This window comes from Schistocerca cancellata, chromosome 6 (genome assembly GCF_023864275.1).
Source record: "Schistocerca cancellata isolate TAMUIC-IGC-003103 chromosome 6, iqSchCanc2.1, whole genome shotgun sequence".
NCBI classification, from domain to species: Eukaryota; Metazoa; Arthropoda; class Insecta; order Orthoptera; family Acrididae; genus Schistocerca; species Schistocerca cancellata.
In genome coordinates this window covers 112,612,518-112,634,387 of record NC_064631.1, presented here as the reverse complement: position 1 = coordinate 112,634,387, position 21,870 = coordinate 112,612,518, and the positions used below count along the sequence as shown (strand labels likewise).

General features: G+C 45.9%; 1 protein-coding gene across 1 annotated transcript in view; it reads right to left on the bottom strand.

The window, feature by feature from the left end:
- Positions 1 to 21,870, bottom strand: part of LOC126191246 (venom dipeptidyl peptidase 4-like) — a 475,023-nt gene that overhangs the window by 101,157 nt on the left and 351,996 nt on the right. Inside the window, exons 9-10 of the mRNA XM_049932056.1 lie at positions 8,694 to 8,829; positions 2,035 to 2,252 (exon numbers count right to left, since the gene is read on the bottom strand). Coding sequence (XP_049788013.1) covers positions 2,035 to 2,252; positions 8,694 to 8,829 — 354 coding nt within the window. The remainder of the gene's footprint in view (positions 1 to 2,034; positions 2,253 to 8,693; positions 8,830 to 21,870) is intronic.

The window sequence follows — 21,870 nt, the reverse complement described above, 5'->3', positions numbered from 1 at the left end:
GGCCTATCCGCTGTGCCAACTTATAACTAAATCTGAGGGGGGTGCGATGGGGAGGTTCCCTTGTTAGTGGAGCCTAGCACGTCCTGGATCCTACGACCACTATAGAAGACAGGCTGCACCCCAACGCGGCGAAGGTGTTTGCCTATTCGGTCACTAACGTTTTTCATATAAGGTAAGCGCACTGTTTGCTGCAGTTTGCGTATTTCTTGCTTATCTTTCTTGCTTGTGTTCGTTGACAAGGCTGTGTTTATCGACTTATGGCTGTAGGCATCAGCCAGAAACGTTGTGCGTAACCTTTTAAGCTCAGGTGTGATGTTTTGAGCATCACTTAGGCGCTGCGCACGGATTGCCAAAGAGCGGATGACAGTTCTTCTGCGCTGGGTGGTGGTAGGATCCGTGCGCAGCGCAGAAGAACCACCCAGCGCAGAAGAACTTAAACACCTTAATAACACGAACAGGGAGGATGGACTCAGGCTCGCCCCATCTTGGCTGCCAGCAATCAGAGCCCAACAGACCGCACTGTCAACACGAGGCACGAGCACTACCGGCGAGTAACTGCCGCCGCGCGGCCGACGTCCAGCAGTTGGTAAACAGCAGCCAACTTCTCATTCGACGGTGAGCACCAATCATGGTACATAACACAAGAGCCAATAGACAACAGAGGTCACGTTCTCCCTCCACCGCAATTACCTATTAAAATAAAGTTCCCTCTCCTTCTTCCTTAAGTGACCAATGAAACTAACTACCTTTTTAAAATTATGACGTAATGGCGTGCGCAGTGAACAGTAGCAACAAAATATAAAGGACGCTCCATAGCTAGAACGCACTCCCTCCTTTCCTCTGTCCTTTCCCTGGGCTCCCTCTTCCCCCCCCCCCCTTCCGTCCTGTTTTCTCCCCACTAAACCTCTCCCTACCTCCCTTCTCCCCCCCCCCCAGTCCTTTTGTATTCCCCTCCTCTGCCTACCCCACTCCCTGTCGCGTCTGCCCCCCACCCCTCTTATGGGTCCTCATCCTCCATCAGCTCCTTTCCCGGTTCCCCCCCCCCCCTTCGCTGTTATTCTCCTTTCCCCCCTTTTTTGTTTTCCCATCTTCTAAAAAAATGGTTCAAATGGCTCTGAGCACTATGGGACTCAACTGCTGAGGTCATAAGTCCCCTAGAACTTAGAACTAGTTAAACCTAACTAACCTAAGGACATCACAAACATCCATGCCCGTGGCAGGATTTGAACCTGCGACCGTAGCGGTCTTGCGGTTCCAGACTGCAGCGCCTTTAACCGCACGGCCACTTCGGCCGGCTCCCATCTTCTGTCCAGTTTCTCCCCACCTGCTCTCGACTGTGGTATGTCACATTTGCCAACTTTTTAGTGCAGTGTTCCAGTGACTATTCAATGTTGTTTGTCTTTCTCGTGTTGCGAACAGAAACCATGCTGTCGCTAGGTGTGAATTTTATGTCTTTTGCGAACAGAATCCAGACTGTCGCCGTGTTTTTTAATTGTCTATTGTTTTCCCTGTCTGCTTCGTATGTATTTTATTAGCATCATCATCCCTCTGTTGTTTGTTTTAAGTTCCACGATTTCTTTTCGCCATGTTACTCTTTAAGTCTCCGATTTTATCGCCTGTTTTTTATTATTTATTCTCTTGATCTTTCTCACAAAATCTGTAGGCTGAAGAGCGGCATACTAAGCTGCTGCCAGCCCGCCCCCTTCGGGGGGAATTGAAATTCAATAAAGAAAAAAAAAATAGAACGCACTATTAGACCCAGAAGAAGGCCGCTGCAATCGTGGCCGAAACGTTGGTTTTTCTCCAGCAGCAGTAGTTTTTACATTAGGACGCGGTATCAAACCCAGAAAACTTTTATGTCGAGTGACTCTGGCCGCGGAAGCCTACGCAATTATATTGCTGAATCACTTTTAATCACTCTTTGTTCGAGAAATAACATTTTTAAAAGGAAAGTAGCCACAGGATGTCACGAGGACAAGACCAGAGAGGAAAGTCGCAGCTAGAGATGACGTCACAGCTGCAGCGGTTACTCACAGAGTGCCGTTGTCGGCCCAGCCGTATATCTCGGTGACCGCCAGCGCTCCAGAGGTGACGGCCCTGGTGGACTTCCCCGCGACCGCGACCACGTGCGGGAAGCTGGCGCCGCCGCCCTGCGGCACCCAGTCGATCGTTACGAAGGTCGACGAGTTGCCGTCTCTGAAGTACGACACCTGCGGGTCCAGCCAGCCCGACGGCTGCGCCATCTTCACGCCCTGCGTCACAATAACAACACCGTCAGTGCCAGTCCGGGTCTACAGCAGCCAGCAGTAAAGAACTTGCGGACAGTTGTGGGCTACTCACTCAGTAATGGGTGGATCTGGCCAACTGAACACATACGGTATTGAACACTGCAGCCAAAAACACTGGCAGAAAAAATATGTCATGCGCCTTAAGATTGTCAACTGAACGAGCATAAATCGCATCTGGGACAGGCGAAGTAAGCTGGGTTTCTAACATTCTGCGTGGTGTCTGTTTGTTCTAAGTCGTCTCTCCCTACCACTTTCGCGCAACGACGCTCTGAGTGTGTTTTTTAGGGAATGGACTAGTTTGAACCTGGGACCTGTTGCTGGTAAGGAGACGTCAGATCACATATGACATGTAAAATTCAGAAGAGTTCAGTGAGACTAGCGATGATATAACCGAATACTTAATTATTTCAGCGTCAGCTCCACTGCACTCCCTGTAAAAGAATCTTAATACTAACTAAATTTAGTGGAAGGGGTTCAAGCCTTTCCTATTTTTAGTTAGCTGGTAAAATAACGTCGAAAAAGCAGTTAAGTTTACCACTGGAATTTTTATTCTACTCAGAAAACATTGTTTATAAATTGCACTGTAGATAAAAGGAAATATTTTAATAAAGGGTGATAAGAACCAACTGTGTTCAACAAAAATGTGAACGAATATTCCCTGAACGGGTTTCCAAGTTCTATAATGGATCGAAGGATGATCTATGCCATATCAGATCTATAACCTAGGTTTAAGTTAAGTTTCATAAAAGAGAAAACTATCAAAATGGTCTACAGTGACCATCAATTATCTCTAATTACTTATTTAACTTGTTGTAAATTACAGTGGCTGATGTGGCTTCTCAGTAATTATATAACAGAAAAATCATCGCGTTTCGGATTTTAACTTCAAGTAGCAAATGTGAATACCACGAAGTTTAACTGACGGTCGACACTAGTATCACGTAAAAAGGGGATGTAACAGATGATACTTCTGCAGTTCTGAGTGAAGCCTTATGCACTCTTATGCGGCATCGCGTGCGTTCATTACCTTGTCGGTGGTTAGGCAGCGTCATGGGTGGCGGGCGGCGGAGCTCCACACACCTCGCCGTCTCGGTAGCAACTCTCTCGAACTTCTCCTTACTACAATTTACCGAAGCTGGTTTAAGAAAAGGTATCTGGCTGTGTTTTCAACTGACCAATCAGAGTCTCAATGTTAACCTTAAGCTCCACCTACAAAAATTCTGTCTATCCAATGAGAAACATTATAGTTTTTGTGGTGGGGCAATGTTTTTAATGTTTGCTACGTAACAGAGACGCGTATAGTCTCACGCTAAAACTTGCAGCTGGTGTGGCCCTTTTAGTGTTATTGTAAGATCTATACTGTTCTTCTGGAAGGCTCTATCTTTTAACATGGGCTGGGGGGTGGACCTCCCGGCAATTGGCCGGTGATGTGGGTGTCCCTTATCATAGGGCCTTCTAGCCTTCACGGCTCTGCTCTCGGCTTCTGTTCTCGTTTCTCCCCTCGGAACTGCGTCTGTTTCACGGTGGGAAGGTATGACATGCATTTAGGCGTTCTTGTGTTAGTCTGTGGTATTCCATTTGCTCACTCGTTGATCGTATTACTTTTGTTAATTTAATGTCAGGATTTATTCGGAGCTATGTGACATACTGCCGGATTTGCTATAATGTCAGGGTTATTATGGAAGGTGTTGGATTTGCCTGACACCTTACAGGTTATCTAGCTCATGGCACATGAAATACACGGCCCAAAAAATTACAGTGTCACTTTTTTGAATCATGACATTAGCCCCCATCGTGTCGAAGAAATTTGAAATTTGGCTCAAAGCTGACTACAACCTCCCTCAGTAATGATGCAAAATCGTGGTGTCCTGCGACATCACCCTCGCAGACTTTTCAGACAGCAAGATGTTGACACATGCGAAAGAAAGGCCAGAGCTCAGTTCATGTTAGTTGTAAGGTGAGTCATTGTTGTCACACTGACACAAAATTTCTCTCTCCAGTGCCAGCCTGGACGTGTCATATGATGGGAAGGTCGTCACCCCTGCCCCTATCCCACCCTCCCACGTTACCCACATCTCATCCCTTTTCTTAACACCTCTGCAATGGATGTCAGAACCGCGATGCCTAGCATTGGATTCGCGCTGTTCTCTTACGGGTGACAGAGGAAAACATTTCAGACACATCGCCACTCAGAATCGACACTAAGAGGCCTCAGGAGGCGGCCTAAAGACCGTCTGTGAAAACACCCCTTCCCATGGCTCGTTCATTTGCACACATTTCACGGGGGAAAACGATAGTTCGTAGTGCGCTGTGCAACAGTGTGACGTTGCACTGTTCACGTCAATGCAATCTCTGATCGATTCGGGCACTACTATAGTGCGCGTCATTTATGATGGCGGCCGAGTTTAGGTTCGTTCTGAGAATGTGACGTCGCAAAACACAGTCAGCCAATGAACAGAGAAAGACGTTGCCAGAGCTCGACTGCAGTGCAGAGCACGGATGAGGGTCTTTAGTTTTAGAAACGTTCAGTCACAAATAAAGTAATTGAAAAAAAGCAATGTCTTGATAGCAGACTTTCTATAAAAGAAAGTTTGGAAAAAGCATTCTTTATACCAATTGCTTCATATTCTATTAATTAATTAAACCAAACAAGCAATAATCCTCCTAATTCAGGCGATAGCAAGGAAAGGTGTTTGTATCATTCTCAAGAATCGCTTTTTTGCAATAAAGAACAGTGGTAATTGTTTATTTCCTATTGTACTTCGACGAAACGTGAATAATTCATAGCCATACCAACAGTGTTTGTCGGTATTTTGCGTGATATTTTACAGTCCTCTAGGAATTCTATTAAATGACGAGCTGCGTTGCGTAATGGTTAAAGTGTCCTTGATGCACACACGCTAGTCCTGTATAGAATAGTTTCTTCACATTTTAGATGGGTGTTGGTTATGTATACACTCCTGGAAATTGAAATAAGAACACCGTGAATTCATTGTCCCAGGAAGGGGAAACTTTATTGACACATTCCTGGGGTCAGATACATCACATGATCACACTGACAGAACCACAGGCACATAGACACAGGCAACAGAGCATGCACAATGTCGGCACTAGTACAGTGTATATCCACCTTTAGCAGCAATGTAGGCTGCTATTCTCCCATGGAGACGATCGTAGAGATGCTGGATGTAGTCCTGTGGAACGGCTTGCCATGCCATTTCCACCTGGCGCCTCAGTTGCACCAGCGTTCGTGCTGGACGTGCAGACCGCGTGAGACGACGCTTCATCCAGTCCCAAACATGCTCAATGGGGGACAGATCCGGAGATCTTGCTGGCCAGGGTAGTTGACTTACACCTTCTAGAGCACGTTGGGTGGCACGGGATACATGCGGACGTGCATTGTCCTGTTGGAACAGCAAGTTCCCTTGCCGGTCTAGGAATGGTAGAACGATGGGTTCGATGACGGTTTGGATGTACCGTGCACTATTCAGTGTCCCCTCGACGTTCACCAGTGGTGTACGGTCAGTGTAGGAGATCGCTCCTTACACCATGATGCCGGGTGTTGGTCCTGTGTGCCTCGGTCGTATGCAGTCCTGATTGTGGCGCTCACCTGCACGGCGCCAAACACGCATACGACCATCATTGGCACCAAGGCAGAAGAGACTCTCATCGCTGAAGACGACACGTCTCCATTCATCCCTCCATTCACGCCTGTCGCGACACCACTGGAGGCGGGCTGCACGATGTTGGGGCGTGAGCGGAAGACGGCCTAACGGTGTGCGGGACCGTAGCCCAGCTTCATGGAGACGGTTGCGAATGGTCCTCGCCGATACCCCAGGAGCAACAGTGTCCCTAATTTGCTGGGAAGTGGCGGTGCGGTCCCCTACGGCACTGCGTAGGATCCTACGGTCTTGGCGTGCATCCGTGCGTCGCTGCGGTCCGGTCCCAGGTCGACGGGCACGTGCACCTTCCGCCGACCACTGGCGTCAACATCGATGTACTGTGGAGACCTCACGCCCCACGTGTTGAGCAATTCGGCGGTACGTCCACCCGGCCTCCCGCATGCCCACTATATGCCCTCGCTCAAAGTCCGTCAACTGCACATACGGTTCACGTCCACGCTGTCGCGGCATGCTACCAGTGTTAAAGACTGCGATGGAGCTCCGTATGCCACGGCAAACTGGCTGACACTGACGGCGGCGGTGCACAAATGCTGCGCAGCTAGCGCCATTCGACGGCCAACACCGCGGTTCCTGGTGTGTCCGCTGTGCCGTGCGTGTGATCATTGCTTGTACAGCCCTCTCGCAGTGTCCGGAGCAAGTATGGTGGGTCTGACACACCGGTGTCAATGTGTTCTTTTTTCCATTTCCAGGAGTGTAGTTAGGAAGGTAACGCCTGAAGAGGTAAGAGTTCATTTTTGTTTGGCAGGGACACAAGTGGTGATGCCCTGTAGGGATGGCTATGATTTTATTTCTTTTGTTAGAAAAAAATAAAAATAAAATAAAAGCGTTCGACAGCTAAGCGAAAGGTTGCGAGTTCAAACCTTGTTTGATGCTTATTCTGTATTGAAAAACAATATCGAAGTGTCTTACACCATGAATTTTATTCGTTTGAATGTAATTTTTTGAAATTTCTAGTGCTTTGTCTCTTCATTACACTCATAGTAAGTTTTCGGTTTTTCTAATTTTGTCCTCCAATATTTATTTTCACAACAATTAAAAACAATAAAAAGGCACACATACAGTATCCATGTTATCTGTTTTGTTTGTATATCTTCTCTTCCGCAGTCGCTGTTTTACTATTCATATTGAGATATATTCTTTTGGGACAGTATTAAAAGTACTATTTAGAGCAGAATTTCGGCTCGTACGTTGCCGAGCTTCTTGATTGACGCAATTCTTTGGTTCGCTGCTTTGGCAACATCATATTCAATGTTTTCGTCTAGCTATGTTTTGGCAAGTATTGGCTGTCCGTTGTGACAAACACAAATTCTTTGCGCACTACGCCTGACTGACAATATATTTTAGTTTCTATGTTTTATTACGTCCACAAGTCAGTTTTGTGTACTTCGCCAACTTTGTTTTAATCAGAAGGGAAATGACTCTGGTATAAATAAAACTTTTATTACAGTCCCGAAAGACGGAATATTTTTCAATATTACATACGACACCTATCTGGTACTTAAATTAAATGAGATATTGTTAGACAGTAAATTTTATATGAAATTTAGGTATCTTATCCACATTTCATTCTCAACATTGTGGCAACTGAAATCGACCATACGGAAAGAATACACTATGGACTTTTACCCCTGCAAACTCTTCAAAATTTCGTGCAGTGGTTTACTACATTTAATGCTGCACAATTACTGCGTTGAACATCGAACCAAAGTTAAGTAATTTATGGGGGGAAGGTATCAGTCAAGAAGATGTGTAAAAATCAAATTTTTGGGCCAAATAGTTTTTGTGAAACCGAATGCTAAGCGTGTCGAAGCAGTCGGAGCACCATGTGGCTGCACAGGCGAGTAGTGCAGTGATGACAAAATGCGGGGAGCACGTCTCTGTAGCAGCGAAAGGGTTAATGCGGCCGTGGTGGCTTTACTTCATTAACTGCGCACTCACCCCTAAACTATACTATACTATATATACTATACTATACTATACTATGGCGCTGCTTCTCTTGGCGCGTGCGTCGTTTGCAACTGGCAACGCAGCAATCTCCCGCGCCTGGTCGGGCATGCGTGAGCCACCAAGATAAAAGAATTGAACTATAGATCACTTACATACAGTTATGTCATTTCGTTATTCCTCGGACAGTTATTCGCTTTGCTAACGGGGGCAGAGATTAATATTGTCAAATGCCAGGTATTTGTAAGAGAATCAAACCTAGAAAGGTAATGCAATTAACTACGTCGAAAATCTGTGAAGAACGACAAAAAAGAAGAAACCAGAAATTCCATTAAAGTATTTGGTCTTTCATGTGGCTTTGAAACCGGCCCCAGCGGGTTGATTCGGGAAAGGACACCAAACAGCGAAATCATTGATCCCATCAGATTAGGGAAGGACAGGGCAGGAAGTCGGCCGTGCCCTTTCAAAGGAACTATCCCAGCATTTGCCTGAAGCGATTTAGGGAAATTACGAAAAACCTAAATCAGGATGGCTAGACGCGGGTTTGAACTGTCGTCCTCCCGAATGCGAGTCTAACAAGTTCGCATACTACTGCTGTATGTCTGAACGGTTCGAAGACTCTGTAAGACATATATTCAGAGATCAAGATTTGTTGCAATGGCTAATATTGGGCCAGCAGGTTCCAACAGGCCCTTGTGCATGTAACATTTGATGCTGCTTGTAGGCATCCAGTAAGACGCGTTGCTAAAAAAAGAATTTGTACGGACGCGGAACTCACCTGCCGGCCGTGCATACGTTTGGTGTCGCTTTCGGTGTTGTAGGAGACAAACTGCCGCACGTTGGACACTCGGTTCTTCCACGATACCATTAGAGTGTTGTCGTCAGCCCAGCTGACATCCTCAGGACTGCACTCCCTGTAATGTAGAAGTCAAACTATTACCGTCCATCCATGCTGAAGTAATACACTACTGGCTATTAAAACTGCTACACCACGAAGATGACGTGCTACACACGCGAAATTTAACCGACAGGAAGGAGATGCTGTGATATGCCAATGATTAGCTTTTCAGAGCATTCACACAACGTTGGCGCCGGTGGGGACACCTACAACGTGCCCACATGAGGAAAGTTTCCAACCGATTTCTCATACACAAACAGCAGTTGACCGGCGTTGCCTGATGAAAAGTTGTTGTGATGCCTCGTGTAAGGAGAACAAATGCGTACCATCACGTTTCCGACTTTGATAAAGGTCGGATTGTAGCCAATCGCGATTGCGGTTTATCGTATCGCGACATTGCTGCTCGTGTTGGTCGAGATCCAATGACTGTTAGCAGGATATGTAATCGGTGGTTTCAGGAGGGTAATACGGAACGCCGTGCTGGATCCCAACGGCCTCGTATCACTAGCAGTCGAGATGACAGGCGTTTTATCGGCATGGCTGTAACGGATCGTGCAACCACGTCTCAATCCCTGAGTCAACAGATGGGGACGTTTGCAAGACAACAACCATCTGCACGTACAGTTCGACAACGTTTCAACAGCATGGACTATCAGCTCGGAGACCATGGCTGCGGTTACCCTTGACGCTGCAACACAGACAGGAGCGCCTGTTATGGTGTACTCAACGACGAACCTGGGTGCACGAATGGCAAAACGTCATTTTTTCGGATGAATCCAGGTTCTGTTTACAGCATCATGATGGTCGCATCCGTGTTTGGGGACATCGCGCTAAACGCACATTTGAAGCGTGTATTCGTCATCGCTATACTGGCGTATCACCCGGCGTGATGGTATGGGGTGCCATTGGTTACACATCTCGGTCACCTATTGTTCGCATTGACGGCACTTTGAATAGTGGACGTTACATTTCAGATGTGTTACGACCCGTGGCTCTCCCCTTCATTCTATCCCTGCGAAACCCTACATTTCAGCAGGATAATGCACGACCGCATGTTGCAGGTCCTGTACGGGCCTTTTTGGATACAGAAAATCTTCAACTGCTGCCCTGGCCAGCACATTCTCCAGATCTCTCACCAACTGAAAACGTCTGGTCAATGGTGGCCCTGCAACTGGCTCGTCACAATACGCCAGTCACTACTCTTGATGAACTGTGGTATCGTGTTGAAGCTGCATGGGCAGCTGCACCTGTACACGCCATCCAAGCTCTGTTTGACTCAATGCCCAGGCGTATCAAGGCCGTTATTACGGCCAGAGGTGGTTGTTCTGGGTTCTGATTTCTCAGGATCTATGCATCCAAATAGCGTGATAATGTAATCGCATGTCAGTTCTAGTATAATATATTTGTCCAATGAATACCGGTTTATCATCTGCATTTCTTCTTGGTGTAGCAATTTTAATGGCCAGTGGTGTACTTGCTCGACAAGCGCCACAACCTAATACACGTTTGAAGTAGCCAAGTTGTTTCTATTTCGTCTGCATAGGCATAGTTGACGTGACACGACTACCAACGTTGTATCAGAATGGTCAGTTCACAATTTTTTGTAATTTTTGTTTTATGGGGATTAGGCCGTGGTCCAAGGGATATTTCGCTGCCTAACGTTTCGTCTTCCAATGCTGGAAACATCATCAGTGGTTAAAACGACTCAGAAAGTAGTTACAGTCTCAAAGAGCGGGTTATATATATCCGCGCAAAGGTCGGTTTGTGACGTCGTCAGACAGCTGCAAAAGATTGCGGAGTTGCGCTGACGTGTGTTATTGGAGTTTGTAGCGGGGAAGAGTCGGCGTTGTTGACTTCGTTTAGCAGCAAGTCCTGTAACTTTTTTTAATTTCAATCATTGTTCTCTTCTGGCAAAATTATTTTTTTGCCCGTTGGAATTTCCGTGGCCTCTCTCTGTACATGTCAGCATAATAGTGATAGCGTCTTGGTAAAACCATAGTACCGTCTAAACGAATTTGGTGGTGCCCTGGTCCCACTGCATGATCTGATACTGTCGATTTATCCTTTTTGACCGGACGACCATTGCTCTTGTGTTTCTTAAGGCAGGTTCTAATGTTACATTTATAATAGCCATCGACGCAAATATGCCAAAGGCCTTGGCGCAGTGGTAACACCGGTTCCCGTCCGATTACCGAAGTTAAGCTATGTCGGGCTGGGCTAGCACTTGGATGGGTGACGATCCGGTCTGCCGAGCGCTGTTGACAAGCTGGGTGCAGTCATATCTTGTAAGGCAAACTGAGGAGCTACTTGATTGAGAAGTAGCGGCTCCGGTGTCGTAAACTGACGTACGGCCGGGAGAGCGGTGTGACGCCTGTGGGCTCAGGAAGACACGGCGGCTGGACGGTACCGTTGGGCCTTCATGGCCTGTGTCGGGCGGAGTTTTATCGACGCAAATACAGGCCGTCGTGAAGGGCTGCATTGTACCGGGTGTCCCACATAAAACCCGTTAATTCTCACATACCGCTTAATCATTTGTCTAATCGCTTGCACAGTGTCAACACTGTGTCGAAAGTTGGCTACACTGCAATATATCGGAAAATTGATTGCAGCTGTGTATTCGTGCGCCAGTTGTTCAAATGGTTCAAATGGCTCTGAGCACTATGGGACTTAATTTCTGAGGTCATCAGTTCCCTAGAACTTAGAACTACTTAAACCTAACTAACTTAAAGGACATCACACACATCCATGCCCGAGGTAGGATTCGAACCTGCGCCCGTAGTGGTCCCGCGGTTCCAGACTGAAGCGCCTAGAACTGCTCGGCCACCCCAGCCGGCCGTCAGTTGTTGTGAGAAGCTCGTATTATTGAGATGTTACAGAAATGGGGCAGTTTGCATTAGAGCAGCGAACTGATATTGTGGAGTGTTACATATAGACTGGCTCCATCAAGGAAAGTAAGGAACGCCTTAGACACACTGTCCAGTGAGTGCAGCAAGGTGGAGGTTCACTGATGTTTTGGGGTGGTATTATGTGGGGCGACGTACGCCGCTGGTGGTCATGGAAGGCGCCGTAACGGCTGTACGATACGTGAATGCTGAATGCCATCCTCCTACCGATAGAGCAACCATATCGGCTGCATACTGGTGAGGCATCCGTCTTCATGGACGACAATTCGCGTCCCCATCGTGCACGTCTTGTGAATGACTTCTCTCGGGATAACGACATCGCTCGACTAGAGTGGCCAGCATGTTCTCCAGACATGAACCCTATCGAACATGCCTGGGACAGATTGAAAAGGCCTGTTTATGGACGACGTGACCCAGCAACGACTCCGACGGATCTACGCCGTTAAATAGTTCCACTGTACATCTAATTTCGACTGAAGCTTTGCACAAGCGGAAGGTTTGTGCCAAAATAGTGCCGAAAAACCTCACGACTGAGCAGAAGGACAATCGAAGAAACGTGTGCGTTGATCTTCTTGAGAGGACTGCCAATGACCACGAATGGTTCAGTGCTGTGATCACAGGTGATGAATGCTGGATTTCTGAGTACGATCCTGAGACGAAGCTTTAAACTGAGGAGTGGTACACTGAGTGATCTCGGCGACCCAAAAAAGCTCGAATGAGTAAATCAAAGATCAAAGCAATGCTGATTTGCTTTTTTTACACCAGGGGTATTGTGCTTAAAGAATTTGTTCCTGCAGGCCAAACTGTCAACCAACTGTTTTACAAACACGTCCACGAAGGGCTCAGGAAAAGGGTGAATCTAGTGAGACTGGACGTTGCAGATCAATGGATACAGCGTCATGACAACGCTCCATGTCACACTGTCACTTCCATCACCGAATATTATTCTTCAAAAGACGTTCCTGTTCTTCCACAGCCCCCTATTCACCTGATCTCAGCCCCTGTGACTTTTCTCTTTTCCTGAAACTGATAAATGACTTAAAATAACGTCATTTTAGGATTCTGGAAATAATTCAAAAGAATGCGCTCGACATGTTAAAGACCCTATGAGTTGAAACTTTTCAGCGCTGCTACCTGGACTGGAACAACGAATCTGCCGTTTCATAGGTGCCGAAGGGAACTCCTTTGGAGTGGACAATATTGGTGCTTGGAAAAAACAGAAAGTTCGGTAGATAACATAATCAGTCTCTCACTTCTCACACACCTTGTGTGTTGATTTTCATACAGGAAACTTTTGATCGCCGAAAACGTCCTAATCCATGAGCAGATAGACTACTGGCCATTAAAATTGCTGCACCACGAAGATGACGTGCTACACACGCGAAATTTAACCGACAGGAAGGAGATGCTGTGATATGCAAATGATTAACTTTTCAGAGCATTCACACAACGTTGGCGCCGGTGGCGACACCTACAACGTGCCCACATGAGGAAAGTTTCCAACCGATTTCTCATACACAAACAGCAGTTGACCGGCGTTGCCTGGTGAAACTTTGTTGTGATGCCTCGTGTAAGAAGGATAAATGCGTACCATCACGTTTCCAACTTTGATAAAGGTCGGATTGTAGCCAATCGCGATTGCGGTTTATCGTATCGCGACATTGCTGCTATCGCTGGTCGATATCCAATGATTGTTAGCAGAATATGGAATCGGTGGGTTCAGGAGGATAATACGGAACGCCGTGCTGGATCCCAACGGCCTCGTATCACTAGCAGTCGAGATGACAGGATAACGGATCGTGCAGCCACGTCTCGTCTCGATCCCTGAGTCAACAGATGGGGACGTTTTCAACATAACAACCATCTGCACGAACAGTTCGACGACGTTTGCAGCAGCATGGACTATAAGCTCGGAGACCGGGGCTGCGGATACCCTTGACGCTGAATCACAGACAGGAGTGCCTGCGATGGTGTACTCAACGACGAACCTGGGTGCACGAATGGCAAAACGTCATTTTTTCGGATGAATCCAGGTTCTGTTTACAGCGTCATGATGGTCGCATCCGTGTTTGGCGACATCGCGCTGAACGCACACTGGAAGCGTGTGTTCGTCATCGCTATACTGGCGTATCACCCGGCGTGATGGTATGGGGTGCCGTTGGTTACACATCTCGGTCACCTCTTGTTCGCAATGGTGGCACTTTGAACAGTGGACGTTACATTTCAGATGTGTTACGACCCGTGGCTCTACTCTTCATTCGATCCCTACGAAACCCTACATTTCAGCAGGATAATGCACGACCGCTTGTTGCAGGTCCTGTACGGGCCTTTCTGGATACAGAAAATGTTCGACTGCTGCCCTGGCCAGCACATTCTCCAGATCTTTCACCAATTGAAAACGTTTGGTCAATGGTGGCCTAGCAACTGGCTCGTCACAATACGCCAGTCACTACTCTTGATGAACTGTGGTATCGTGTTGAAGCTGCATGGGCAGCTGTACCTGTACACGCCATCCTAGCTCTGTTTGACTCAATGCCCAGGCGTATCAAGGCCGTTATTACGGCCAGAGGTGGTTGTTCTGGATACTGATTTCTCAGGATCTATGCACCAAAATTGCGTGAAAATGTAATTACATGTCACTTCTAGTATAATATATTTGTCCAATGAATATCCGTTTATCATCTGTATTTCTTCTTGGTGTAGCAATTTTAATGGCCAGTAGTGTAGGTCTTCGTCCGCGCCATTAGTTGACCAGTCGATGCCAGTAGAGACGTCTGTGACAGACGCGACACCCGTCCATCCGTAGTGCATACAGTAACTCAACTGCCTCTGCCGGAAGACAGTAAGGAGGCGCCTACATCAACGAGTACGGAGAGTGTCGTTACTGCACTCATTGTCAACCCTAGCGACCCAAATTTACAGAAATGTCTCAGGGACACAGCAGCAAGCGCAGGAATTGAATCTGCGTTGCCTGACAATTCCGAATCGAGTTTGAAACATAAGAACAAAAGACGCATTGCTCATTCCAAGGCAGAAACGTTGGCTCCTAAAACTAGAGAGAAACTGTCACAGATGAAGAAACAAAAACGAGACAGAACAAAATTCGAAAGCAGGTGACTGTGGCAAGAACAAAAACACGACAGTCAGTTTTTCTGGTGCTGATACTAGTGCGGAAGGACGAACAAATGACGGGGCAATCACCAAAACCGTGATACCAGCAAAACGTGTAACGAGGATATGTAAAAGTAACGAAGTGGATCGTGACATGGACTGGGCAAATAATATTGAAGGAGAGGACGTGTCGGTGCAGGCCTCGGCGATTACAAAGGTGCCGGCAGACGTCGTAGGCGTAGAAGGTGCAGCATCCGAAGCTACTTCAGGAAAGAATCGTCCTCTGTCTGACTGACTCTGTTGCGCGAATGTCAGTTCAGCATTCACTCTCCTGTGTCACCAGAAGCACTCACTGTAATTTGAATCAAGGAGGTTGATTACTGACATAATTTATTCTCTTTATCTTCTACAATCATTCATCAGACGTATAGTATAACAACCTCAAAAATCAATAGAATCAATCTCCGGTGAAAGTTAGTGCTTTGAAGGAGTTTCTGTATGAATCAGACGCGATTGGGCCAGGTTTGCAAGAAGTAAATCTTAAGAGTCTTCGCATCCCAGGCTATCAAGAGATCTTAAATGTCGCAACCGAAAATTCATGTGGGACAGCCTTTTTAATTAGAGAAAGCATGCCTGTTGCAAATCTAAAAATTTAGAATCAAGGAGACGGATTAGTTGTAGATTTAACATTTATTAATATTTATGCTCCATTTGGTAATTATTCGAAACAGGAACGGGCCATTTTCTTTAAACAGAAGATTTTGTACCTCCTGAATGGTGACGCCAGACATGACAATAAGTGGCGACTGGAACTGTGTACTTAGTGACAAGGACAAGACACCAAATTTCGATTTTTCTCGCGAACTCTCTGATTTAGTTAAAAATCTAAAAATGAAGGATGTTTGCGAACACATATTTCCGTCTACTGTCAAGTTTACGTTTCTCACCAACGTGTCAGCAAGCCGCCTGCACAGAATGTATCTAACACACAATCTGGGACGAAGTGTATCATCTGCTGCAGTAATCCCGGCAAGTTCCACAGATCACTCTGTAGTGAAATGTTCTGTTAAACTGAGCAAACAGAAAACATACTGGCGACTTAGTCATTGGAAGCTGAATGCGAGTATACTCGACGACAACGAGTTAGAAAAACGCATACGAATGCGTGTCTCAGAGCCGTCCTAGGTACAACTCTGATATTACCTAATGGACATAGTGTGCAAAGAAGAAGTATAGATCTGCAGGGACTAAGTATGAGAAATAGAGAGCTCCATTAACTAAAAAGCACGATAGTACTTTACTATACGTGTCTCAGCGAGCTCTACGATCGATCTTCGGATTCCAATGTGCACTACATGAAAATTAAAAAGATCAAAGCGAAGCTGATAGCTTTAAAACGAAAACAGCTCGAAGGTCTAACAATACGATCTAAGCCCAGGACGACCCTTCAAGAAGACAGTACCTCGTTATATCACCTGCTGAGGCTCGCGCGGAATAAGCGGAATTTCTTCATCGACAAAATGATATTTGGAGACAATGTGTTGCTGGAGGAGCAAAATGACATAATCAGTGGGGTGCACCGTTTCTTTTCCGAACTACTCAATGAAACTGTCTACAATGAGCACTCTGTAGACGAACTGCTTGAAGGGATCAAGAAGAAAACGCGGATCTTGCGACACGCTTCGCAAGTAAAGATCTATTAGACAAAGTAATTGCTACGGCTTCGAAAAAACACCTAGTCCCGATGGTTTGCCTGTTGAATTGTATAGAAAACTGTGCCACATTATCGGTGGAAAATTTACAGATATTGTAAATGGAGTATTAAATGGAGAGCCAATTCCCAGTGACTTTAAAGAAAGGCTTACAATCCTTATTCATAAAGGAAAGGGTACCAAAGATATCAATAAAACAAGCCCAATATGCCTGCTGAATATCGACTACAACCTGATAGCCCGTGCCATCGAATCATGTGTAACGAACATTTTGAATCGCATAATAAGCAGAGACCAAACCTGTCTACCAGGCACCAGTATCATTGCAATTGTAAGTGAGTACTGGGATATTATCGCCATTTTCTCTACGATCAGCTTAAAAGGATCGCTAGTATTTATCGATTTCGCAAAAGCGTTTGACCGTGTGAGTCATAAATACCTATTCATGACATTGTTTAAAATGGGGTTTTCAAACAGATTCCTGCACGTAATGGGGAATATGGTGAGAGGGACTTCGACGAAAATAGTTATAAATGGCGCGAAACAAATCGACATTGAAAGAGGTGTTCCACAGGGAAGACCGCTGTCGACGTTGCTCTTTGTGGTAGCGTTAGATCCATTGTTAAGGGAGTTACGTGACTTGGAAGGCATCACCGTTATGGGCGCTAAAATGTTACAAACAGCCTGTGCTGACTACTTAGCTGTGTTAATCAGTAGCAGAGAAGATCTGAGTGTTTTGAAAACTGCACTGGATCAGTACAGTCAGGCCTCAGGGGCAATGATCAGTGAGACCAAAAGTTTCTTGCTAAATTCGAGAAGTTTTGCATAGATGAAATTAGACTGGGCAAAAAGGGGAGCAACACACATCCCTAGGCATCATCTCCCATAAGTGCCCTTTTAAAATGAATGCCATAAATTGGAAGGCAATGTTACGTAATATTAGATCTACCACAAGAGACCTAAGCGTGTTGCAGAAGGCTCAAATTGTTAATATAACTGTCCTGGCAAAAGCGTTTTATTTAGGACAATGTTTTCCAATCCTCAGAGGGCTAGTGAAGTCGATAATGACTGAAGTATTTGGTTGTATATGGCAAGAGCACTTATTCCGCATCACATCTAGTTCTTTAACACTGTTTACAAAATAACAACAGCTTTGTATTTAAAGAGAAATTCAGAATGCACTCAAAACCGACACCGTCACTGCTGCACTGCTGAAAACGACAGAGCGCAAGTCTCGATCCGCCGGCGAATGGCGCATCGATCAGTCCTAAAGTAAAACATGTACACCGAATTCAGCTATATCAGAATCAAGCGAAGAAACCTATCAGACGCAAACAACTGTTCGATCGTAGAAGTGACAACGCAGAATGTGAAAAGCAACAAAACTGAACAGAAATGTCCAGATACGAATTGGAAGAGTGTGCAAAAATGTTGCCACAAATGTTTTATCAAGTGAAGTGCAGGACTCCTGGTACATAGTTGTCAGTAATGTTATAAGTACAAGTGAGAAACTTTATGCTATTCGTTTATGCGATACGAAACTGCGTCAAAAATTCCTTCTTGTTGACACGCTCTCACACATATTTACATGTGGCCGCTATTTAGGAATATAGAAGGATTTCAAAAGAAAAATAGGTTTTGCTGAAACGAACTGATAGTAAATACGTATAAAAATCCGACTTGTTCGTTCCAGATGAGGGATCTTTACCCTACATGAAAAACAACGCCATAATGTGGCTTTTCGGGAATTATGTCAATTATACTATAACAAGAAAGGAGACGACAGCCTACTGGAGTTCCAAACGTATATCGAAAAGAGTACTTCCGCACACTCTACTTAAAATATCACAAAGTACAATTTGGAAATATGCTAAACATCCATTTCCAAAAGTCGGGTGAAGGATAAGAAAAATGTACCTGCTCAATTTATTGTTATGGAGCGTGTAGGCGTGATGAGAACAAGTAGGGGATATCTGCCGAGGGCGAAGTACGGTGGGGACTTCGTGGGTCCCGAGGCAGCTAAGGTAGCCGTGAAGGCCTCAGCAGAGCCCTGAAATGTCATTCCTCACAGGCTGGTCAGGTGACACTGCAAGTAATTACAAACGAAAATGACAAAGTACTCATAAATACATTAAAATCCGAACCAAAGACTTGAAAAATTTAGATGGACTGTATAAGTTCTGCAAGCAGAAATCCATCGATCGCCGGTTCGAATCCGTCCGGAGGAAACATTTTTATAGCTGTAGCTCGGAAGGACAACTGATACAAGAGCTAACGATTGTTCTTCGCACGGCACAGTAATACTCCTACACCGTATTGAATCTTCACATGGGCGACGGTCAGTGCAAGGAGGAGCCCGAAGCCTTTACGTCCCATGAGGCGATTATGATTATTCATAGAGACAATATTATTAATACTCGTACACTGAAGCGCAAAAGGAACTGGCGGTAGGCATGCATATTCAAATACAGATTTATGTAAACAGGCACAATATGGTGCTGCGGTCGGCAACGCCTATACAAGACAAGTGTGTGGCACAGTTTTTTAGATCGCTTTCTGCTGCTACGATGGCAGGTTATCAACATTTATACGAGTTTCAGCGTGGTGTTGTAGTCGGTGCAAGAGCGATGAGACACAGGATCTCCGAGGTAGCGATGAAGTGGGGATTTTCCAGTACGAGCGATTCACGAGTGTACCGTGAATATCAGGAATTCGGAAAAATATCAAATCTCCGACATCGCTGGGGCCGGAAAAAGATCCTGCAAGAACGGGACCAACGACGACTGAAGAGCATCGTTCAATTAGACAGAACTGCAACCCTTCCGCCAATTGCTGCAGATTTCATTGCTAGGCTATCAACAAGTGTCAGCGTGCGAACTATTCAACGAAACATCATCGATATGAGCTTTCGGAGGCAAAGGCCCACTCGTGTACCCTGCACAACACAAAGCTTTACGCCTCGTCTGGGCCGTCAACACCGACATTGGACTGCTGATGACTGGAGACGTGTTGCCTGGGCGGACGAGTCTCGTTTCAAATTGTATCGAGCAGATGGGCGTGTTCGGGTATGGAGACCTCATGAATCCATGGACCCTGCATGTCAGCAGGGGTTTGTTCAAGCTGGTGGAGGCTCTGTAATGGTGTGGGTTGTGTGCAGTTGGAGTGATATGGGACCCCTGATACGTCTAGATACGAGTCTGACAGGTGACAGGTGACACTTGCGTAAGTATCTCGTCTCATCACCTGCATCCTTTCATCTCCATTATGCATTCCGAGGACTTGAGAAATTCCAGCAGGACAATGCGACACCCCACACGACAAGAATTGCTACAGAGTGGCTCTAGGAACACTTCCGCTGGCGACCAAACTCCCCAGACATAAACATTATTGAGCATGTCTGGGATGCCCTGCAACGTGCTGTTCAGAAGAGATCTGCACTCCCTCGTACTCTTATGGATTTATGGACAGCCCTGGAGGATTCATGGTTTCATTTCCATCCAGCACTACTTTAGACATTAGCCGAGTCCATGTCATGTCGTGTTGCTGCACTTCCACGTGCTTAAGAGGACCTACACGATATTAGGCAGGTGTACCAGTTTCTTCGGCTCTTCAGTGTATATGAATGATCGACTATTAATACTGTAATTAGTTATATTCTGGCCAAGATACAGATTATGTGTACGTATTGCACTACTGAAAGTTTTGCAGTATGTGGCATTGTGTGTTAAAAAAAAAAAGAAAATAAAGAATGTTACCTTCGTTGTTGTATTGATCTACGGTAAACAACTGCTAGAAAGAAATCAAATTCTTCTGCATAGAATCTGTAGAATCTCACAGGCAATTCATCGGGTGCAGATAGCTTTCCACAACTCACAAACAGTTAGAATACGAATCCACGTTGGATGAAGTTAAAACGACTGCGATGGCAGTGAACGGTTTTGCCGTGGAATAAAAGTAATAACAGCTATCTAATCGTGGAAGGCGGAATACGACAAGCACGAGAGCCTACCAAACGTTGAAAAACTGCTGAACAATAGGATGAAAATTAACTAGAATAAGTTGGTGCTATGTTTCATTCCCTAATTCGGGAGTAAAATAGGCGATGTACCTCATTTTGAGGTGTAACCGAAAAGAAATTTAGCATTTCTGTAGAGAAAGAAACTCGGTGTCAGACTTTCGGAAGGAGTTGAGCAGGAGAAAGGAGTCTCAGGTATTGACCTATCGAGCGGACACCTGGGGCTGCAATGGATATTAGGCGGTTGATATGCTGAGGATGACGTGATAGGGACGGTCGGATACAAACAAGGGGAACAACACACACAGTAACGTAAGTGTCTGCGTGTAAAGAGTGGGTGGGAGACTGGAATGCAGAACAGTATCAAAGGCTTTCTTGCTGCTCGAGACGTACAAATACTGTAACAGGCTGGATGGCAAATCATATGTAACGCCGTAAATATTTTAGTGGATGATGGAAAAAATGAAACACAGGCTGAAATATTTTAGTGGCTAATGGAAAAAATGAAACACAGGTTGAAACCACGTGTACAGTTTCTAATTATTTTCTACATTATAATTACTTAGACTTCTTTCCGAGATACACTGCGGCGACAATAGTCATGGGATAGCGATATGCAGATATAAGGATGGCTGTAGTATCGCGTACGCGTATAAAAGGGCAGTGCATTGGCTGAGCTGCAATTTGTACTCAGGTGGTTCATGTGGGAAGGTTTCCGATGTTATTATGGTCTCACGGCGGGAATTGACAGACTTTGAACGCGAACGGTCGTTGGAGGTAGACGCGTGGGACGTTCCATTTCGGAAATCGATAGAAATTTCAGTATTTCGAGGTCCACAGTGTCAAGAGTGTGCCGAGAATAACAAATTTCAGGGGTTACCTCTCACTGTGGACAACGCAGTGGCCGATGGCCTTCACTTAACGACCGAGAGCAGTGGCGTTTGTGTAGAGTTCTCATTGGTAACAGACAAGTACGACGAACGTATCCGTTAGGACAGTGAGGTGAAATCTGGCGTTCATGGGCTACGGCAACAGAAGACCGAAGCAAGTGCCTTCGCTAACAGCACGACATCGCCTGCAGCGCATCTCCTGCGCACGTAGCTACGTCAGTTGGTCCCTGGGCGTCTGGAAAACCGTGGTCTGGTCAGAGGAGTCCCGATTTCAGTTGGTACGAGCTGATAGTAGGGTTCGAGTGCGGCCCAGACCCCACGAAGCCAGGGACACGAGTCGTCAACAAGCCACTGTGAAGCTTTTGGTGGTTCCGTAGTCATGTGGGCTAGGTCTTGGTTATGTTCGACTACTTGGAGAATATTTGC